We start from the raw sequence: 20,463 nt of genomic DNA on the forward strand, positions 1-20,463 counted from the left end.
TACCTGGGCACGGGACAGGTACCTCCGTCTCCTGAAAGCAGTGCAGAGGGAAAAAAACAAAAAGACAAAAGAGAGGATCGATCTATAATGGGTTAACAGGCAAGCGCAAGCAGCACAGCAGATCAGACCCAGATGACATTGCAACAAGGCGCAGGAGGAAGAGCCAGAGCCACTAGGGGCCTGATTCATTACGGATCTTAACTTAAGAAACTTCTTATTTAAGTCTCCTGGACAAAACAATGTTACAATGCAAGGGGTGCAAATTAGTATTCTGTTTTGCACATAAGTTAAATACTGACTGTTTTTTCATGTAGCACACAAATACTTGATAGCTTATTTGTACACTGAAATGTAAAGTTGATATTTGTGTGCTACATGAAAAAACAGTCAGTATTTAACTTATGTGCAAAACAGAATACTATTTTTCACCCCTTGCAATGTAACATGGTTTTGTCCAGGAGACTGAAATAAGAAGTTTCTCAAGTTAAGATCCTTAATGAATCAGGACCTAGAACACAATTTGTGCTCTTAGTAATTAACACAGAGTTGAGCATAAATCAAAGAATTCATACGAAACTTGTGAAGATTGGAGACAAAGGCAGCATTCAAACTTCTTGCAAATTTACCTCTAAAAAAGGTTTCAAAATTCAAATCCAGATAATAAACAAATTAGAGGAAAGGAGAGGGTTGGAGGCAGACACATGGCAAAAACATAAGAGGCAATTGTAAAACTCTTTTTGCATATAGTAAGTGGGGGTCAGTTAAAATTGTTATATTTGTATATTTGTGTGGAGTTTGTACTGTATATTCTCCCCGTGTTTGCGTAGGTTTCCTCCAACGCTCCAAAAACATATTGGTAGACCTAGGGAATTTAGACTGTAAGCTCCAATTGGGCAGGGATCGATGTGAGTGACAAATATTCTCTGTACTGCGCTGCGGAATTGGTGGTGCTATAAAAATTAATGGTGATGATGACTATGCTCTGCTCTTTTTTCATTTAAAATAATTAATCCCTTTATTTCACAAGCAAAGAGAATTGCACACAAAACTAGAGTTCACTAGAAAACACAGCCCAAATTACAATTGCATCTAGCAATGTAAGTGCGTACAGCATACACTGTCAATGAATTATAAATTGAACTCAACAGAAGACAGTGGAGTAATGCTTCCACCCTTACATGCACCTGGGCAAAACCATGTTGCATTGGGGGGAGGCAAATTTAAAATGTGGGGACAGATTTATAGTTAGGTTAAGGCATGTCATAGATCAACTTTAAATGTCAGTGTAAAAATAAAGCTACCAAGTATCTGCGTGCTACATGAAAAAACTGACAATATTTTCCTTATGTGCAAAATAATAAACTAAGTTGCACCCCTTGCATTGTAACATGGTTTGTCCAGGATCACATGTACTCCTTTTTTTTGTGTTACTTTTGGAGCTGTCTGTTTTTTATGCAACCAATATAGTTGGGGGAAGGGGGTGGATTGATCCAGGGATTTCATCTGATGGCCATAATAGGGGTCAGGAGTTAACCATGCCAGTATGTACTGCCTATGAATATATTTGCCCATGAGCAGGATAGGTTATGACATAGGTGCATTTGTTGTTGAATAATACCATTGCCTCTTACATGAAAGAGGAAGTTGGCAATAACCTGAGATACATAGCAGAGATGAGCGAGATAAGACAGACAGGACGCAGATAGATAAGTGACCGAGCGGAAGGTGATATTGAGACATGTCACTCGATGCAGTGAAGGGAGAGGAAGGAGAGCAAACAGGGGATTGAGGGAAATTAGAGTGCATGAGCTTAAGGTAAAATGACGAGGGTGGGGATCAGAAGAAATGCAAGAAAACAAAAATGCAGAGACAGGGACACAAGCGTCATGAAAAAAATAGTAGAAGTGTTTTGTTGAGCTGCAAGTGAGCGTCCATATTATCCAGGCATTTGTGAAAGCATACACAGGAGCTTAGGCTGTAAGATTATTCAGCACCGAACTGACAGAGAGAGACCCGCGAGGCCTTCTAGGAGGAGCCGTACTGCAGTGACTTCCCCAAACAGAACACAAAACTGGATCAGAAAGCAAAAGGAAGGGGCAGCAGATGTGGCGGGTACCTGTACAAACTCCTCCAAATCCCCGTTAAACAGTTTCTGGTTATACTGGGATGTCGGTCGTTGCCTTTTCAACCTCTGAGACCTATTGGTGCTGGTCTGCGGCCTGAAACCAATCGTGGGACACACAATTCACCCACACACATCACCTTGCTCCACGTTAATAGTATAACAGATCATACACATCAACCAATAACATGGCTTTATCACGGGAAGGGGGGGTCACTAGGCCGAAATGACGCTATGATCAAGATTAAGGATTCTTATTTTACATTAATGGGGACAAAAGTACAAACCTTTACCTCATAAACTAAGTTTTCAGTCACGATTTATCAAATTGTCAAATGATATACTTGTAAAGGTTCCCAATATTATAAGATATACTGTATATAAGAGAACAGAATTAAACAGCTATTTAAATGACCAAAGTATATTGGGTAAATGGCTGGAGAGGCACACAACTACTTTTATGTCATATTGGAAGAATTATATAGGCTTTTGTGAATTACAGATTTATGCAATTAACATGTATATTACAGATACATGTTTAGTAATAAAACAGTTATAAAATGTATTAAAATGGCTTACAAAGCAAAACCACCTATTGTTCTATTTTGCGTGAGGTCCTTTTATATATATTTGAAGGTATAGGTTTATCTATACCAGTGTTGGCTAACCTGTGACACTTCAGGTGTTGTGAAACTACAAGTCCCAGCATGCTTTGCCAAAATATAGCAGCTTATTGCTGGAAGGGTATGCTGGGACTTGGAGTTTCACAACACCTGGAGGGTCACAGGTTAGCCAACACTGATCTATACTGTGTACCCTTTACTATGATAGCAGATTTGGCAGTTGAGTTGCCTTATTTGCCACAGGATCTAATTAGTAAGCTGATGTATCAGTAAACATTTAACTTTGATATTGATGTCGACTGTTTAAGGGTGCTTCAGTTAAACCAGACAAGACACCCCAGCAATGACTTCGTACAGCCTGGTGACCTGTCATGAGATTTGTTTTATGAAGTTTGCTTCACTTCCTTCCTTTAAGTTCCTTTTTGTTAGTGATCTGACGATGCAATAAGGCAAGGTGAGCCCTGTGCCTTAGGCGGCTTGTTTAGAAAGGCGGAAGACGCAACATCATAGCCTCTCTCGCTGCTTCTGCTGGGGAGTTACTGTACAGAAAGGCTGCTCTACACAAGTGCAAATCGAAGTGTGAGGTTAGGCAGGACATGGTACAGATAAGCTACCATGATTATCTGACATCCAAACCACAATAGATCTTGTCACATCTGTTCTATAAATAGGGGACTACAAAAGAATCGGTACAGGATACATTCAAATTAACAAAAGTTTGCATGTTGCCTTTTTTGTACATTCATGATCATTTTAAAATGGCTTCATAATTGTCAACCATGTAAAGTAAATCCTAAGACACGACAATAGTACAAATGAAGGTCATTCTTTGGTGCTTAAAGGGGAAATCCAGCTTCAGAAAGTTCCATTTACAGTCAGATTATTTTTTGGTGCCTTTGATTACTACAACAGATAAGCTCAGATTTGTGCCTTTCGTACAACAGAATCTGCACAGTTGTATCTTAGAGCAACAAAAAAAAACCTGCCTGGACAAAATAACACTCTGAAGGTTTTTCCCTTTTAGGTATCAGTCATGCCGTTACAAATAAACAAAAAAAACCAAAATTAAAAAAACATAGAAAAAAAACAGAAATTTGCAAACATTTTTAAAAAAATCTGAAAAACGCTACACACACCAAGAGCAGTCCATTAAAGCCAAAAAGTTATTTCTTTTAATAGTTCCAGCTTTTACCCATCAAAGGAAATATCTGATTGGTTGCTTTGAATTATATCACCTTTGTTTTTGTTTATTTTGTCTGGATTTCTTTGGCACCGTTGTATTACATTGATTTTACCATGTGGAATAATACTTGAGATGGTTAAAATGTCAATTCACAAACACTGGATCAGCTGTTAACTTGGTCTTTGGTGTGTGGTTTCTGTTTTGGAAAAGCTCAATGGGACTAATATATGATAGTGAAGTCACTTCCTCACACTGTATACATACCCAGAGACATTACTGTGCGACAGAGCAGCTGGAAAGGAAAATGGAAAAAGTGAGATACATATATAAATACACAAGGGATGATAATATGCTTATAATCTTCTGTACATAATATCTGCAGGTTGTAGGTTCTGGTGTTTATTAGGAAAGAGTGTATTATAAGGAACAATAATGTACCCCTGCTGTAAATGATTACAGATATTAGAAGTCACCACAGATTTCTCTGACTTGTATAAAACATACTTGCCAACTCTCCCTGAATGTCAGGGAGACTCCCTGAAATAGGGGTGATCTCCCTCACTCCCTGAAGAGTCTGGCATTCTCCCTGATGCTGAGCCAGTACAAGACGTGGTTGGCTTCACCATCTGTGGCATGATGACACAGTTCAGAAATTGTGTCCTATGTCCATGTATTGATGCCTATGGAGGTGGCCATTTTCATGGAGACCAAGATTTAATCAAAGACTGACAGGTAAGACAACATGACTTCAGTAATGGAGACAGACATGTAAAAGACACTTCAGTCTCTAGAGATTCATTAGCTGCTTTTCTTTAACGCATAGTTGCCTACTCAGGAGAGCAGGGCAACCTCCCAGTTCTCACCCCCACAATAGATAAGTGGTGGGGGCGGGGTTTAAGGATTGAAATATCTTAGCCCCTGCTGTAATTGGCCAAAATTGTGACAATCATTCAGGGGGCGGGGCCAAAATGATATGATTCGTCAAGCCCTGTCCCCACACGCCCACCTCCCCTGGGATCTCCCTGAAGCCAACAAGGAAAAGTTGGCAAGTATGGTATAAAGGCACTTGGCCTACAGCCTCATGTTTATATGGTTAAATAACTCTGTGACTACTAACATCCCTAGCAGTTACAGTAGAAGTGTGTTATCCCATTTATAAACACTGAACGCAATTGTCTTAGCCATTTCCAGATTCAGAATCAATACATCTCATCAAACAAACCCTAACACATACTTGCCTACTTTATCATTTGGTGAATTGCAAGTGCTCACGTGTCATTGTGTCGCAGAGCCAAGATGACGCGATTGTTTTGACCATATTGGGGACATGGGGAGTTTTCTACGTATACTGCGCTTTTTTGCTTCTTTGCAAGTGCACAAAACACTTTCAGTGTATTATATGCCGAAAACACAATTTACATCCAACTCAACATGACCCCCAATGTTTTTTAAATCCAGACAAAAGTAAGACAAACTTAAGCTAGGGCCCGATCTGTACAAGATAAAATCTGATGCTGATGGAATAGCAGAAGATATAAAAAAAACCACAGTTGCAATAAAAGTCTCATGAAAACACCACTTATCTAACACAATAAGACAAAGTAAAAGCAGAATATATGTTTGCATATTTTCTTCCAATTCTGGCAGTACCTGACGCTCATATAATGATCCAACATGGATGATCAAGTCTTAAAATGAATAATAACTTTTATTTTGCGCAAACAAGTTCCCTCCACTCTGCAATAGTGTGTGTGTGTGTGTGTGTGGCCAAAAATTGTCTTGTTGCCAAATAAAGAATTGATAGGATCATTACCGACTGCTATCAGTGCTCAGGATCTTGCTTCCGTCTTCAAGAACAAGATTGATAAGATCAGACTAGAAATGGTATCATGTTCCTTGACAAGCAATCAGCTCAATTCCTTTGTAGCACCCTCTGACACTCTCTCTTCATTTCATCCCACAAATTAAGATGAAGTATCTACTCTCTACTTATCTTCCTACTCTACCTCCTGTCCCTCTTGATCCCATATCCTCACAAGTTGGTAGATCCCTGTCTCCTGTGCTCATTCCACCTCTAACTAAAATCTGTCATCTCTCTCTCTACTGATGTCTTCCCGTCATTATACAAGCGCGCAGTGATTACTCCTATTCTGAAAAAACAAAATTGTGACCCAAACTCTCTCTCAAATTACCGCCCCATCTCCCAGCTCCCATGCCCCTCCAAGCTTCTAGAGAGACTTGCTTACACTCGCCTCACACACTTTCTTACAGCAAACTACCTATGTTATCCTCTTCAGTCAGGCTTTCGCCCTCAAAACTCCACAAAGACTGCATTGACCAAGGTTGACAATGATTTGATCACTGCTAAAACTAAAGGTCATCACTCTCTTCTAATTCTCGGACAAACGCTACAATCCCTAGGTCTTCAAGACAGACACTGTCCTATTACGATTCTGATTCTACTTTTCTAATCGCTCTCTCAGTGTTCATTTCTCTAGATCCGCCTCTGCTCCGCTTCCTTTATCATTAGGAGTCCCACCAGGCTAAGTACTAGGTCCACTGCTCATTATTTACATTTATAACCCTTTAAACAGTGCCAACCCCGTGAAATCAAGACCAACGCAGAGTTCAGGTGGGGAGGAGTCATTTAGATTTTGCATGGGCTAAGATCAGAGTAATTCATGGTGCGTGCTTTTATTGTGAGTGCTTTACTGCGCAGAGTACTCACATACAGCAATGCTCTGCACACTGTTAACTGTTAACAAACATCATCTCTTTCTCTCTGGTTCAGAGGGACTGAGTGAGTGAGTGAGTGAGTGGATCCATTGATTCAGTGGGGGCTCAATGTACAAAGATTAATGAAAAGACATATTCGGAAGAATGGATAGGGTCCAAGGATGGGTTTATGGGGTCACCACACTCTTCTTGGGCTAGACCCCCCCTCAATAGCTTGCTATTGTTCCCACAAAACCATGGGTGTTTTCTCTCTCACCCAGATTTCTAAAACATCTAATTACGGCTCTAACTGCACAAAGGGATGGGGCAGCACGGTGGCTCAGTGGTTAGCACTTCTGCCTCACAGCACTGGGGTCATGAGTTTGATTCCCAACCATGGCCTTATCTGTGTGAAGTTTGTATGTTCTCCCTGTGTTTGCGTGGGTTTCCTCCGGGTGCTCTGGTTTCCTCCCACACTCCAAGAAACATACTGGTAGGTTAATTGGCTGCTATCAAATTGACCATAGTCTGTGTGTGTGTGTGTGTGTGTGTGTGTGTGTTAGGGAATTTAGACTGTAAGCTACAATGGGGCAGGGACTGATGTGAGGCTATTTGTTGGCTTACCTTTGTCTATGGCTTCCTTCAGCCGGTCACGCTTTGCCTGTAATTTACAGATGGTGCTTCTCCCTGCCAGATACTTCTGCAGCTTCTAGGTGAAGCACATAAATAAGAATATGCTGAGTCATAAATACACACAGCGCTCAGTAAAAATATTCCAAGATAACCAGTGGCACATTAATCTATGTAAAGGTGATTTATGCCCCAGAATATACATATAAAATACATTGCTCAGTGTTACCATGACTGCAGTTTTGTTAAAAAAAAAAAATAACATTCCGTTAAGAATTGTTTCCCCTTAATTAAAAACAGCTATATCCACTCCCACAAAACTTCCAATTTTAAATTAAAAAAACAACTTTTGAATGATAAAGCATAACATGCGAATCACACTTGGTCTGACCCACCAACAATCTGCAGTCTGTAAAGTGTATTTCTCTCCTTTTGGACACTTAGAAGTCAGTCACATAAACTATGACTTTATAATTTACACACCCAGAGTGATACAAGACACATACCACCATGCTAAGCAGTGTTTGCTTTTTCCAAATGATATAATAGGCACATGGAGAGATTTAGTTACAGTTGTATGCAAAAGTCTGAGTACCCCGGATCAAACTGCATGCTTCAATGGATCTCAAAGTGAAATGAACCCTTTCATTCCATGAGAGTAGGTGCCTACGCTCCCGGAATGTCTGGGATCTCCCGGGATAAGTGAAAGTAATCTCCAGGACTCCCAAAAGAGCAGGCATTCTGCCGGAGAACACTTACCCAATGTGAGGTCATCACACCACTGCCACTCTGTGTTTATTGAGGTGGGCGGGGCTTGTTTACATGATTGCCCCACCCACTGTATGACTATGTATGTCATGAAGCCCCACCCAGCGCATATTGTCCAGAAGTAAGGTTTAAAAACTAGGCACGAAAGACTTAAAGATTACGTATTGCTGCACATTTTAAAGCACAATTACTATTTATTTGCTGAAATTAACAAATTACAAACACAATGAAAGTGGCATGTGCATTAGTTTGGGCACACTTCCAGTTAAATATAAAAGTCTCTGTCTTGAGGTCTTTAAACTTGTTAGGCCTCAACTTAAACCAGGTGAGGACAACTCCAGAGCTTCTAACCTCTCTGGATGTCCGACTTACTCTCAACAAACAGGTTTCGCTAAACAGCTGACTGAAGACTTGAAAATAAAAATAATTGATTTTTATAAGTAGATATCAGATTTCCACTATCAGAAACTCATTAAGAAATGGAAATTAAAGAGAAATTGTTGAAACTAAGACAAGATCTGGTAGAATGAGAAAAATATCTGATAGATCCCATCAAAAGAAGAAATATTAGAGGGGTGGAAAAAAGGAGACCAGCAGAAAAAAACCCAATCCAAAACATACCTCAAAATCAATCAAAAAGTACATACAGTATATAAAGATTAAGGTTTTGAAAGTGGCCTTTACGGTCAGTCCAAGCAATTTAATATTACTGAAAATCTATGGGGAGATTTCAACCATTTAGTACATGAACGGAGATCTAGGAATACTAAGAACTTGTGAGCTAGAAGAGTTCTGGAGAAGGAAAAAATCCTAAAGCAAGAATACAAAGGGGTATATTTACTAAACTACGGGTTTGAAAAAGTGGAGATGTTGCCTATAGCAACCAATCAGATTCTAGCTTTCATTTTGTAGAATGCACTGAATAAATGAAAGCTAGAATCTGATTGGTTGCTATAGGCAACATCTCCACTTTTTCAAACCCACAGTTTAGTAAATATACCCCAAGGACTGTTAGGGGCATATTCAAATAGAATTGGCGTCCTCGATTACGTGCGGCCACACGGGTCCCGGTACCGCAACATTGCGATTTTGCGGCTCCGTAGCGGCCGCGAATTCTAATTGAATATGCCCCTTAGCTGGCTACAAGAAATGTTTGGTGTTTGATTTCTGTCAAAAAGGTGTTACAGCACTGACAGGGTATCCAAATTTTTACACATGCCAATCTGTTAAATTCAGCAAAATAAGTAGCAAATTAATAGTAATTGTGCATTAAAATGTTATTTTAAGTGTGTACCCTGCAGAGATGGTTCAACGGAACATACGATTTGACTAAAGGTGTCCAAACTTTGTATACAACTGTATAAACACATATCTTATTTCAGGCATATCAATTAGCTTAATAATACACAGGTTTTAATATATTGTATACATGGATTTACTTGCTAATTAAAGAGTTACTATAGTCCCCACATTTTTAAATTTAGTTATTATAATGAAGTATCTGGAGGTAACAGTAGTACCTGTCTTGTATAACATTTGGTCCTTCCACTCAGAGTCTAACTTTTTGTTCAACCTTCCCCTACGCAGTTAGCGGCACAGGGCGAGAGAGAGAGGGTCACGTATAGGACATACCTGCTTCCCTATGCTATGTTAATGGCCCATTCTACTGCCGTTGCTGGCAGAAGAATTTTGACAGATCCACGCCACTAGTTGGGGATGAGGGGAGGGTAAAATAAAAACAATAATTTGAGTGGAGTTGTTCTTTAAATGAAAACTGTGGTAAAAATCTTTCTGGTGTTCCTCTCATTTACATTGGCACTGTTATTTCTTAGGGCTAGAATTACTAATTTGTGGGTTTGATGTTGCCTATAGCAACCAATCAGATCCTACCTGTCACTTTGTAGAATGTAGTAAATAAATGACAGCTAGAATCTGATTGGTTGCTATAGGCAACATCTCCACTTTTCCCCGCAGTTTAGTAAATATACCCCTCAGTCTTCCCACAATATTTCTACTCCCACCCTCATCATAACAAGCCTGGTATCCTCCAACCTATTCCCTTCTCACTGTAACATAGAAGGTCTCCGTGTCCTGCTGGTTGGCTCGTCTCTTTGCTGTGCTTGTCTTACTGCTGGTGTCCGATCCTGTGGACTTAAGAGACTCGGTAGACTGGCTGGACTGAAAAGCATCTGACAAGTCAAAGTCATCAGCCCCAATAAGATCTAGTAGAGCCTGAAGAGTAGCTTTAAGAGTCTTGTTCACCTGCAAAGGAAAATAGAGAACAGAAATGTGATTATATGTTGCTGATAGGAGAAGAATCTAGCCTGTATCATTGGTACGGGAGGAATGGTAAATCTTCAGGTTATAGTATGTACTAGGAATGGGTTGGGTACCATTTAACGACTCTGATTATGCCGACATCGTGTATACCTACAAAACAATTCCGATTTCCACAATGCTTATAAAAAGAAAAAACAGACTTACCATAAAAATGACAAAGTAGATGCCCGACATGCTTCTGCTATATACCGATTGCTGTGAATGACGGCAGTTTAAATTTACGCCACTTATCATAGCGACAGTGATATTTCTGTAGTTAAAGCGGCGATGCCAGGACCCGTGTGTTATATAAAAGTGTTTATCGTGTTTGTAATTTTATATACCATACCCTAACCATAACTCTAATCCTAACCCTAACCCTATCCCTTACCCTAATCCTAACCCTAACCCTAACCCTAACCCTATCCCTATCCCTTACCCTAACCCTTACCCTAATCCTAACCCTATCCCTAACCCTATACCTTACCCTAACCCTAACCCTATCCCTATCCCTTACCCTAACCCTATCCCTTACCCTAATCCTATCCCTTACCCTAACCCTATCCCTTACCCTAACCCTAATCCTAACCCTAACCCTATCCCTAATCCTAACCCTATCCTTTACCCTAACCCTAACCCTATCCCTATCCCTTACCCTAACCCTATCCCTTACCCTAATCCTAACCCTATCCCTAACCCTATCCTTTACCCTAACCCTAATCCTACCCCTATCCCTATACCTTACCCTAACCTTTAAATTAGCTAATAAAGTCGTCCTGGCATTGCCGTTTTAAATACAGAAATATCACTGTCGCTATGATAAGTGACCGAAATAGAAACTGCCGTCATTCACAGCAATCGATATATAACGGAAGCATGTCAGGCATCTACATTGTCATTTTTATGATAAATCTGCTTTTTTCACTTTATAGGCATTGTGGACATCGAAATTTTTTTGTAGGTATACACGATGTCGGCATAATCAGAGTCGTTAACATGACTACCACCGCTAGGAATTATAGGGAAGGCAGAATTGCAGAGTTATGTAGTCTGTCAAATGTTTATTGTATTCACAAGACAACTGGCAATAGACTGCCAATAGGTATTGAAAATTCAGACAATGCACATCTGTAACTGTCCATGTAACTCTAAAAGGGGATAAACTAAAATGGTGGAAAACGCTAAATAATTAATAAGACACAACACCTAATCTGTCGTGTAGACCTTTTATTTCTATAAGGCATAGAATTTGGTGATGTGGAAACATTGCATATTGCAGTACTAAACAAAGACTATAGATTTCCTTTTTATAAAGCTATATTTGCAGATTAGGTAGTACAACGAGAGGTTTTGTTACAAATGTACAAAGCAAGCATTGATTGACCCATAAGAGACTATACGGCTAAATCAATCTGAGCGGTAACGGTAAGTTTTCACTCACATGCAAATGTTGCACCTATTCACGCCTAAAGTTCCACTCATTGCGCCCAGCATTTCACCTAATTCAATGGAATTGCTTTGTCTCAGTGCAGGGTTTGGTCTGTTTTAGTGGGAACCAGTGCAGTTTGTACAGCTATGGTGTTGGTTAAGGATTTGAGGAAGAGGCATGCTCTTTTTTTAAAGTTACTTAGTTACTAGCCGAATTTCTCTCATCCATTTGAATAGCTCACTAATTACAATAGGGTTTCTACATGTTGGAAACCCCATTGAAATGAATGGGCTATTGAAATTAATGGGAACTTGGGTCTGGATGCAAAAACCACAGATTGATACATTTACCCCTTGGGATCTTTCTCCTTGAGAAAAGTACTATGTTCTGGGCGAAACGCGTTTGGCCCCACAAACAAGTCTTATTATGGTTGGAAAACCTACTGTGTACTGCAGAAACTCTTCCACACAGAATACAGCCAGCAAGGAACCATGCTCAATTTTTAAAGAGGATTGTGGCACAATGGATTAGCAGCTGTGGCCACAGCGCGATTAGCACTACACACTGAGAACAGAGGTTTACAAGTGTCGGCATCGGGCATTCTTTTGCCAATGGACGATTAGAGGGAGTGAGACTGGACCTGCTATCCTGAGTGAAACCCGTTTACAAGTACAGCAGAACACCGAGACTTTACACCAGGATCAGAAGCGTTAAAGCGGAACACAACAGTCTACCTTCCGGAGAGGTAAATTAAGAGACAACTTAGTACTTTTAATTTTATTATTAACATATTCCTACTGTCTATTCCCTGAGAAAAAGTAAACGAGAGTGAATTTCCCATCATACCTGATATAGTATATGTAACTTTACAGAACCAGGAACGAGTCTTACATGTCCTGTTGAGGAGCTCCCCTCATACAAGGAAGCAGGTAGAAGGACTACTTGAATTGCAGAAGACTATTATTAAGATTGGTATTTTTACATATTTGCAGATTATTACACTGATATTTCCCCACATTCTAAATTGCAGAGACATGGACAGGGATACATCCAAATGAGGCAAACACCAGGATTGTAAGATCTAATCTCAGCAGATCCCATATTAAGTAAAGCGTTTTTAACCTATATTATATTGAGAAACATTATGTTGCATACATTGTATGTCAGCACTTAATTTAAATTTAATTTCATATAATTACTGTTACTATTCAAGTCTGACCCATTTATCTGTAAAGCAAAAGTATATATGGGCAGCACGGTGGCTTAGTGGTTAGCACTTCTGCCTCACAGCACTGGGCTCATGAGTTTGATTCCTCACCTTGTCTGTGGGAAGTTTGTATGGTCTCCCTGTGTTTGCGTGAGTTTCCTCCGGGTGCTCCAGTTTCCTCCCACACTCCAAAAACGTACTATTAGGTTAATTGGCTGCTATTAAATTGACCTTAGTCTCCCTCTGTGTGCCTGTCTGTGTGTTAGGGAATTTAGACTGTAAGCTCCAATGGGACAGGGACTGATGTGAGTGAGTTCTCTGTACAGCGCTGCGGAATTAGTGGCGCTATATAAATAGCTGGTGATGATGATGATGAAAATACAGAAGAGCGCTGGTTATGGTGAAAACAGTAACTTGTATTTATTAAAAAAACTATTTATAAAATATATTATATATTGATCACATAGAAGTGACATATTAAAATATACACGCTAGTTATGGCAAAATAAAGTGCAATTGCAAACAAATCCAGACTCCTCTTAAAGCTGATCTAGGGGGTATATTTACTGAACTGCGGGTTTCAAAAAGTGGAGATGTTGCCTATAGCAACCAATCAGGCTCTAGTTATCATTTATTTAGTACATGCTACAAAATGATAACTAGAATCTGATTGGTTACTATAGGCAACATCTCCACTTTTTCAAACCTGCAGTTTAGTAAATATACCCCTAGGACTCTGTATATATTTATAAAGTGATCTATTGTAGAGAATCATCATCATCATCATAACATTCTAAGCAGCTCACACAGCTCTAGGTTAGAGAGTGTACTGAGCATGTATTGAGCCCTTCATTAATTCCTGTTGCGGCTTCGCTACGTACATGTTACATCACTCTATTATGATTTTTTTTTTATCCCTATGGATTACTTCAGGAAAGAAGAAAGAAGATTCCCTATGGGTTTAAGCAAATTTTTATTTTAACTAATATGCTTCTTCATAGGGTGTGTGTCTTATTTTCTCTTAACACACACACACCCACACACACTACATTGTGGAACTACATGTTCCAGCAGGCCCGGGCTGCCAGGGTACACTGGTATTTGTAGTTCCACAGCCTCCAGCATGCTCTGGCAGCCATGTATATTCTGGCACTTGTATGTCCAGGAGTGCCAGCATGCCCAAGCAGTCATAGGCAGTCAGGGATTGCTGAGACTTGTAGTTCCACAATAGCATTTAATCTAATTTTTTACTTATCACTATAACCCGGCACCCACCACCCCTGTGATGCCAGGAAGAGCCTGTTGTCACTAGAGGGGAGGTCCAACGCTAATTTTTTGTTGCTGCCAAATTCCCTCAAAGATAACCGCACAGACTACAGCACTGGTGCTGCTGGCTATAATACACAGTGCAGGTGCAAACGCAGGATTTGTAGAGGGGGGTTTCCACAGCACGCCGCCAGTGGGCGTAGCTATAATATTAGACAGTGCTTGGCTGCTCTCCAACTCTTCCTATTCCCATAATATACATGGGCAATGCTGCGTACACTACTGTTAGGTGCATGCAGCTCTCCCTTTTTCAAGCAGAGCTGGGTGAAGCGGGAGCAGGGTCCAGCCACCTCAATTATACAGTGCCCCAGGTTTGGATGGGAGGTTTGCCTATGCAGTGCATTACATAGTGCAAACCTGTTTACTTGGGATCGAGCATTTTATTCATCATGCTATGCACTCTTCCAGATAGGAGTAAATTTGCTCTTGGACAAACCATATTACAATGCAAGGGGTGCAAATTAGTTTATTATTTTTTACATAAGTTAAATACTGGCTGCTTTTTCATCTACCATACAAATACTTGATAGCTTTAGTTTTCCACTGAGATTTAAAGTTGATATAGGACATGCTCTACCCCAACTATAAATCTGCCATCACATTTTAAATGTACCTCCCCCTACAATGCAACCTGGTTTTGTCCAGGTGCAAAGTTACTACCTCTTTTTTTTTTTTTTTTTGCTTAGCTCTCCTTATTGAATCAGGCCTAGTAAGCACACTTGGGTAGGACCTTTACCTTCTGTGTCATGTAATTGTATGTTATTTATTTGTATCATGATTTCCTCAATGTTCAGTGCTATTTAATAAGTTGGCACTATATAAATAAAGAATAATAAAAATAATAATAATGATACAGAAGGGGATACTTGCAGAAATGTCTATACACAAGGCAGTAAGTACACCTACCAAACAGAGTATTTACTAAATTTTTCATTCATAAAGAAATACTTGTTGAAGAAGAACAATTTTAAAAATCCCTGGCGGATATCTTACCTCTTCTGTTTCCAAATGCTCCTTCTCCAATCTGGACTGAATGTGCTGGAACCGAGTTATCAGCTCTTGGTGGAACAGTGGCTCAGATCGAACTTCAGATACCTGAAGACAGACATAATGTGACACATTTAGTTATAAAGGATAAGATGAAATAATTAGCTCATTTGACCTCCAGTACCACCTCTAAGTTGATGACACCCAAATCTACATCTCTCCCCCTGACTCTCCCCTTCTATCTGATGTGACGAACTGTCTCCAGGCTACTTAAACATGAATATTCCACAACTTCCTAAAGGCCAACAAGTCCTTAACATGTTGATTCTAGCATGTCCCCAGAAATCCTTACCCTCAACAACACTATCATTTCCTCGGTCTCCCAAACCCGCTGCCTTTTTATCACACTCAAACCTCTGCTTTGCTTCTCAAACCCAATCTTTCTATCAATCCTGTTATCTTCATCTTCAAAATATTGCTAGAACATGTTTTTTTCTTAACCAAGAAGCAATCACAGCTCTTATCCATTCTCTCATCATCTCCCGCCTTGGCTACTGCAGCCTCCTCCTATCTGGAATTCCCCTCACACATATGTCCCTGCTTCAATCCATCCTAAATGGTTTGGGACGAATGGTCTTGCTCTCTCCATTTCCGCCACACCACTCTGCAAATACCTTAACGGGCTACACATATCCTCCAGAATTCAATTCAAAGTACTCACCCTCACCTAAAGAGAACTCAACACCACCAGCCCTTCATACATCTCAAACAACATCTCATATACTCTCCCTCTCTCACTCTTAGATCTACCTCTAACTCTGCAAACCCGTCTTGCTCCTCTTCAATCCATACTGAAAGTTGCAGCCCAGCTCATCCTCCTCTCCCGTCGTTCCTCATCTGCCTCCCCTCTCTGTCAAGCTCTACACTGGCTCCCCCTCCGATTCAGAGATTCAAAATCCTCTTCAAACTCCTCACCCTCACATACAAAGCCCTCTCTAACACCACTGCTCCTTATCTCTCCAACCTCATCTCCACTCATACTCCTTCTCGCCCACTACGTTCTTATAATGACCGCCGCCTAACCTCCCACCTGGTCACCTCTCACTCCAGCATTCAAGCTTTCTCCCGTGCTGCCCCCCTCCTCTGGAACGATCTCCCCCGTTCCATCAGGCTTTCCCCCAGTCTTTCCCCCAGTCTGTCTAACTTCAAACGCTCCCTCAAAACCCACCTGTTCAGATTAGCCAATCCTTCCTCCATCTAACCCTCTTCTCTATCCTCACATACTCATCTTACTCTATCTCCCCCACACTCTCCCTCCACGCCTTCTCTCTCACGTTCATCTCTTCCCTTTAGTTCTTGCCCTCCTCCCTATCTTCCCTTTCTGTATCTCTTGTCAGTCTCTCCTCTACCTTAGATTGTAAGCTCCTTTGAGCAAGGCCCTCTACTCTTATGTCCTCATCCTCCCGTTTTCCCTCTTTTCTACTTTTCATCACTCTACTTGTGCCGCTGTCTGTCCTCCTCTCCTCTGCCTTTACATCTCCATCTTTGTCCTGATCCCATTAGTGGCGCCCACACTTGTGGGCACTGGTCCAGCCTCCTATCCTCATTTCTCACCTCACTACCCACTTTATCTGTGCACTGGTAGTCATTATTACCTGTTTGCCCGTGTATCTGCTTTCTGCCAAGTTTGTAATTATTGTACTTTTTGCACCTTATTTGTACTTTTTGTACTCATTGCACTTTGTCTTTGTAGTGCCTGTATGCTGTGTACTGTTTTCCCATGTCTATGTACGGCACCGCGGACCCTTTGTGACGCCTTATAAATAACCGATAATAATAATAATAATGATAATAATTATAACTTGCACCCTGCCTCCTCTCTGATACCCACCTCTCATTCCCACCTACAAAGACTTCTCTCATACCGCTAGCTACACTAACTAACATGCCTGACCAGAGTTTCCCCCAGACCTGCTCCCACCTATACTACTCACACTGGGACACCCTTGCTGCCGATCTCTGCTCCGAGTCACACTTCCTCATCTTGTTCCAGTTGCGCACTTTTCCCACTAGATTGTAAGCTCCCACGAACAGGGCCCGCCATTTGTTTTCACGTCTGAATTAATTTTTTTCAATTTATATGTTCCTGTATAGTTAAACTCTTTTTTCCTTACTGTCCGGCCTGTAACTCCTTACACATCAATAATAATAATAAGATAAATAATAATAAGATAATAATAATAAATAAGATAAATTTATCACTTTATTATGGGGAAAAAAGTAAAACCCGCACCTCATCCCCCTCATGGGGCTGGAAGTCAAACCGAGCTGGAGGGCAGAAGGCATCACTGCGCATCTCCATCATCTTGTTCTTGTCTGCCTGTGCATCTAAGTTATCCACAGAGCCCTCAATGGCCTGGAGACCTTGCTGCCTGGAGGCCTGGATCCGCTCCTCAGCCTGCAGGTACACTCGCAGTGTCTTCCCCACAGACAGGTGGAAGCCGAGGTCACAGCACTGCCGGGAACAGGGAAACAACACATTACTGAGGCACAACGAGAACAGAAGTTGTATAAAGAAGAGGAGGATCCTCTTACATCGATGAGGTCACTGATGTCGTGGATATAGTAGTTATTGAGGTTGGAGTTCACGGTGTTCAGGTTAATGAGATATTCATTCCTGGCCTTTGTGCACTTCTGACTGTTCTCCAGGTATTTCTTCAGCCTCTGGAAACACAAGACAAATATTGGAAATTCAGGCAATGGAAACCCATGACAAATGTGGACCTCTTTATATTACTCCCAGTGGGCTTATTTACAAACCATAAGAAAATGTGGACTATATATGTTATAATATGCAACTTTGATTTGTGTACAGTAGTATCTGCATTACTGTGTCTGACACGCATTCTACACGGACCACTGCAATCCTGCCTCTCTCGTACTATGGCGCAAAAGTGTCTTTGCCGTCAATGTAATCTGATAGCGCTAATATGTCTCAAAAGCTGACATTTATCCGAGTCACAAATGACTCTTGCTATGTGACACACAAACATCAAGCTTGCGTGTCACACAGCGAGAGTCATTTGTGAATCAGAAAAATGGCATCTTTCTTTCTTATCGGAACTTCTAATCAACAATTCTAATTTTTATTTTATATGTCATATCACATAAAATTCAGCTTTGCAATGCACCCATAGCGAACACCTGCAACCATTGTGTGGCATGAACCAAATTACAGCCTACAAATTAATTAGGAACTAGTGGCTAAAACTGCATTCTTATAGATTGTGGTCCTGCCCCCAATATGGCTAACCCCACTGTGTATAAGTGATTGGTAAATAGATTTTATCTGCCTGTGCAACAAGGTGCCTAAGCATTACTATATCATACTTGCCTACTTTTAGGCACTGAAGTCCGGGAGATCCAGGACAGGGGGGCGTAACTAGAGGGCAGGAGGGGGGCGGCTGCGGTCAACCCCGTCATTTTGGCCCCACCCCTGCATCAAAAATTATGTTTTGATGCAGGAGGGCGGGCCAAAATTACGCGATTCACCAAGAATCACGTTATTTTGGCCAGGTAATTGCCGGATGCGGGAGACTTGCATTTCTGCTTTCCCGGAAGTCCGGGGACCGACCAGGATTTCGGGAGTCTCCCAGACATTCCGGGAGAGTTGGCAAGTATATTACATCCCTCATCACTAATCATCTGCAATTATCAAAAAAATATTGCGGAAGATGCTGAGCGTTACGTTGCCCCAGAGTTACTCAACCGGAGCAGTAAGAGTTAACTTACCGCTTTGACGGGCCAGTTTCTGTAGCGGTGCGCATGCGTCATCTTACCAGCTCCCACATTTACAATAGAACTGATAGCCCGGGAAAATAAATAAAGCATTGGAAGTCTTTATGAAACCCCAGAGGTAATCTGTTTGACGTACAGGGCAATAGGACAACTACCATTGGTAATAGGGCACTTCACCTTTTTATAAATAGACCCCCTTAGTTTTCTAGGATATGAGGTGTGGAGTAAGCTCTTCACTAGATCTCCCACCCTGTTCTCCTCAATAGAGGCCTTTAAATATTTTATATACTGTAAACTTGGTTGTTAGTCACCTACTGGACAGACACCGTATATTGCAGGAAACCAACTTAAAATACAAATATTTATATTGTACTGCTTGCCTTCTCAACAAGCCTCTCGCTCTTCTTCAGAGAGCTGCGCCTCTGCCCCCTATCGGCGACCGGTGAGCTCGCAGTTTGCTCGCTAACTTTGCCCGTGCGCTTCTCCTCCTGCTTCTCTGCCTCCCGCAGTTTGTGCTCCGAGTTCAGACAATCATTGTGGTAGAGCTGGTAGGTCTTTGTGGCCTGTGGATACAAAGAGAGAGTTAGTGATCCTACATTGGATCAAAGTAGGTATCTATGCAAAGTGTCCATATTAATAAATCGATAGATCACTGTAATTTGTTGAGTCAATAAGGGCAAGTCATATATAGCCATTAGCACTTGCCCCTAGATCAGTGCTTCCCTACTCTCCCGGAATTTCCTGGAGGCTCCCAAATTTCGGGGAGCCCTCCCGGACTCCCGGAAGAGTAGGCAACCTCCTGTATGTGATGGAGGTGGGGCTTAATGACGCAATTTAGTGTCATTAAGCCCCGCCCCTGCTATGAGATTCTGTGACTGCCTAGCAGGGGGCGGTGCTACGGTCACCATGCCCCCTCCTACCCTCTGTCACATGACCTCTCCTCTGCCTCTGAGGATCTCCCGGAGGAAAGTTTTGAAAAGTGTGTAATTATGCCTGATACACATCAGTAGTCACATGGACAGCCCTCTGATAATCAAAAGGGCCGTACATTACCCTTAATTGCAGTAATGATCTAAAATAACCCATTTAATCAAATAAAGAGACATCTGTAATATCAGCAGACATTTTAAACAAGTGTTTCATGCTATATAAAACCAATTTGACAATAAAGCAGGAAGGAGCTGTGGGCTTTAGGTAAGGGCTCAGAGGGCCACATAGGGCCACAGGGCCGCCCGTTGCTCATCACTGCCTTAGATTCTTCTTTAAAGTGTACACATTGACCTTTCTTTTGCAAAATACTGATTAGCCTGGTTTTCCCCTTGTTAAAGTCACTTATTTTAAAGCAGACATATAATT

General features: G+C 41.2%; 1 protein-coding gene across 1 annotated transcript in view; it reads right to left on the reverse strand.

Annotated features, from left to right (window-relative positions):
• The window catches only part of ARHGAP4 (Rho GTPase activating protein 4), a 96,567-nt gene that overhangs the window by 21,274 nt on the left and 54,830 nt on the right, over positions 1-20,463 (reverse strand). Inside the window, 8 exon segments of the mRNA XM_075184840.1 lie at positions 2,117-2,219; positions 4,193-4,220; positions 7,268-7,352; positions 10,109-10,303; positions 15,316-15,417; positions 17,603-17,824; positions 17,905-18,033; positions 19,488-19,670. Coding sequence (XP_075040941.1) covers positions 2,117-2,219; positions 4,193-4,220; positions 7,268-7,352; positions 10,109-10,303; positions 15,316-15,417; positions 17,603-17,824; positions 17,905-18,033; positions 19,488-19,670 — 1,047 coding nt within the window.

The sequence above is a fragment of the Mixophyes fleayi genome, chromosome 9 (assembly GCF_038048845.1).
Source record: "Mixophyes fleayi isolate aMixFle1 chromosome 9, aMixFle1.hap1, whole genome shotgun sequence".
In the NCBI taxonomy this organism is placed as follows: domain Eukaryota; kingdom Metazoa; phylum Chordata; class Amphibia; order Anura; family Limnodynastidae; genus Mixophyes; species Mixophyes fleayi.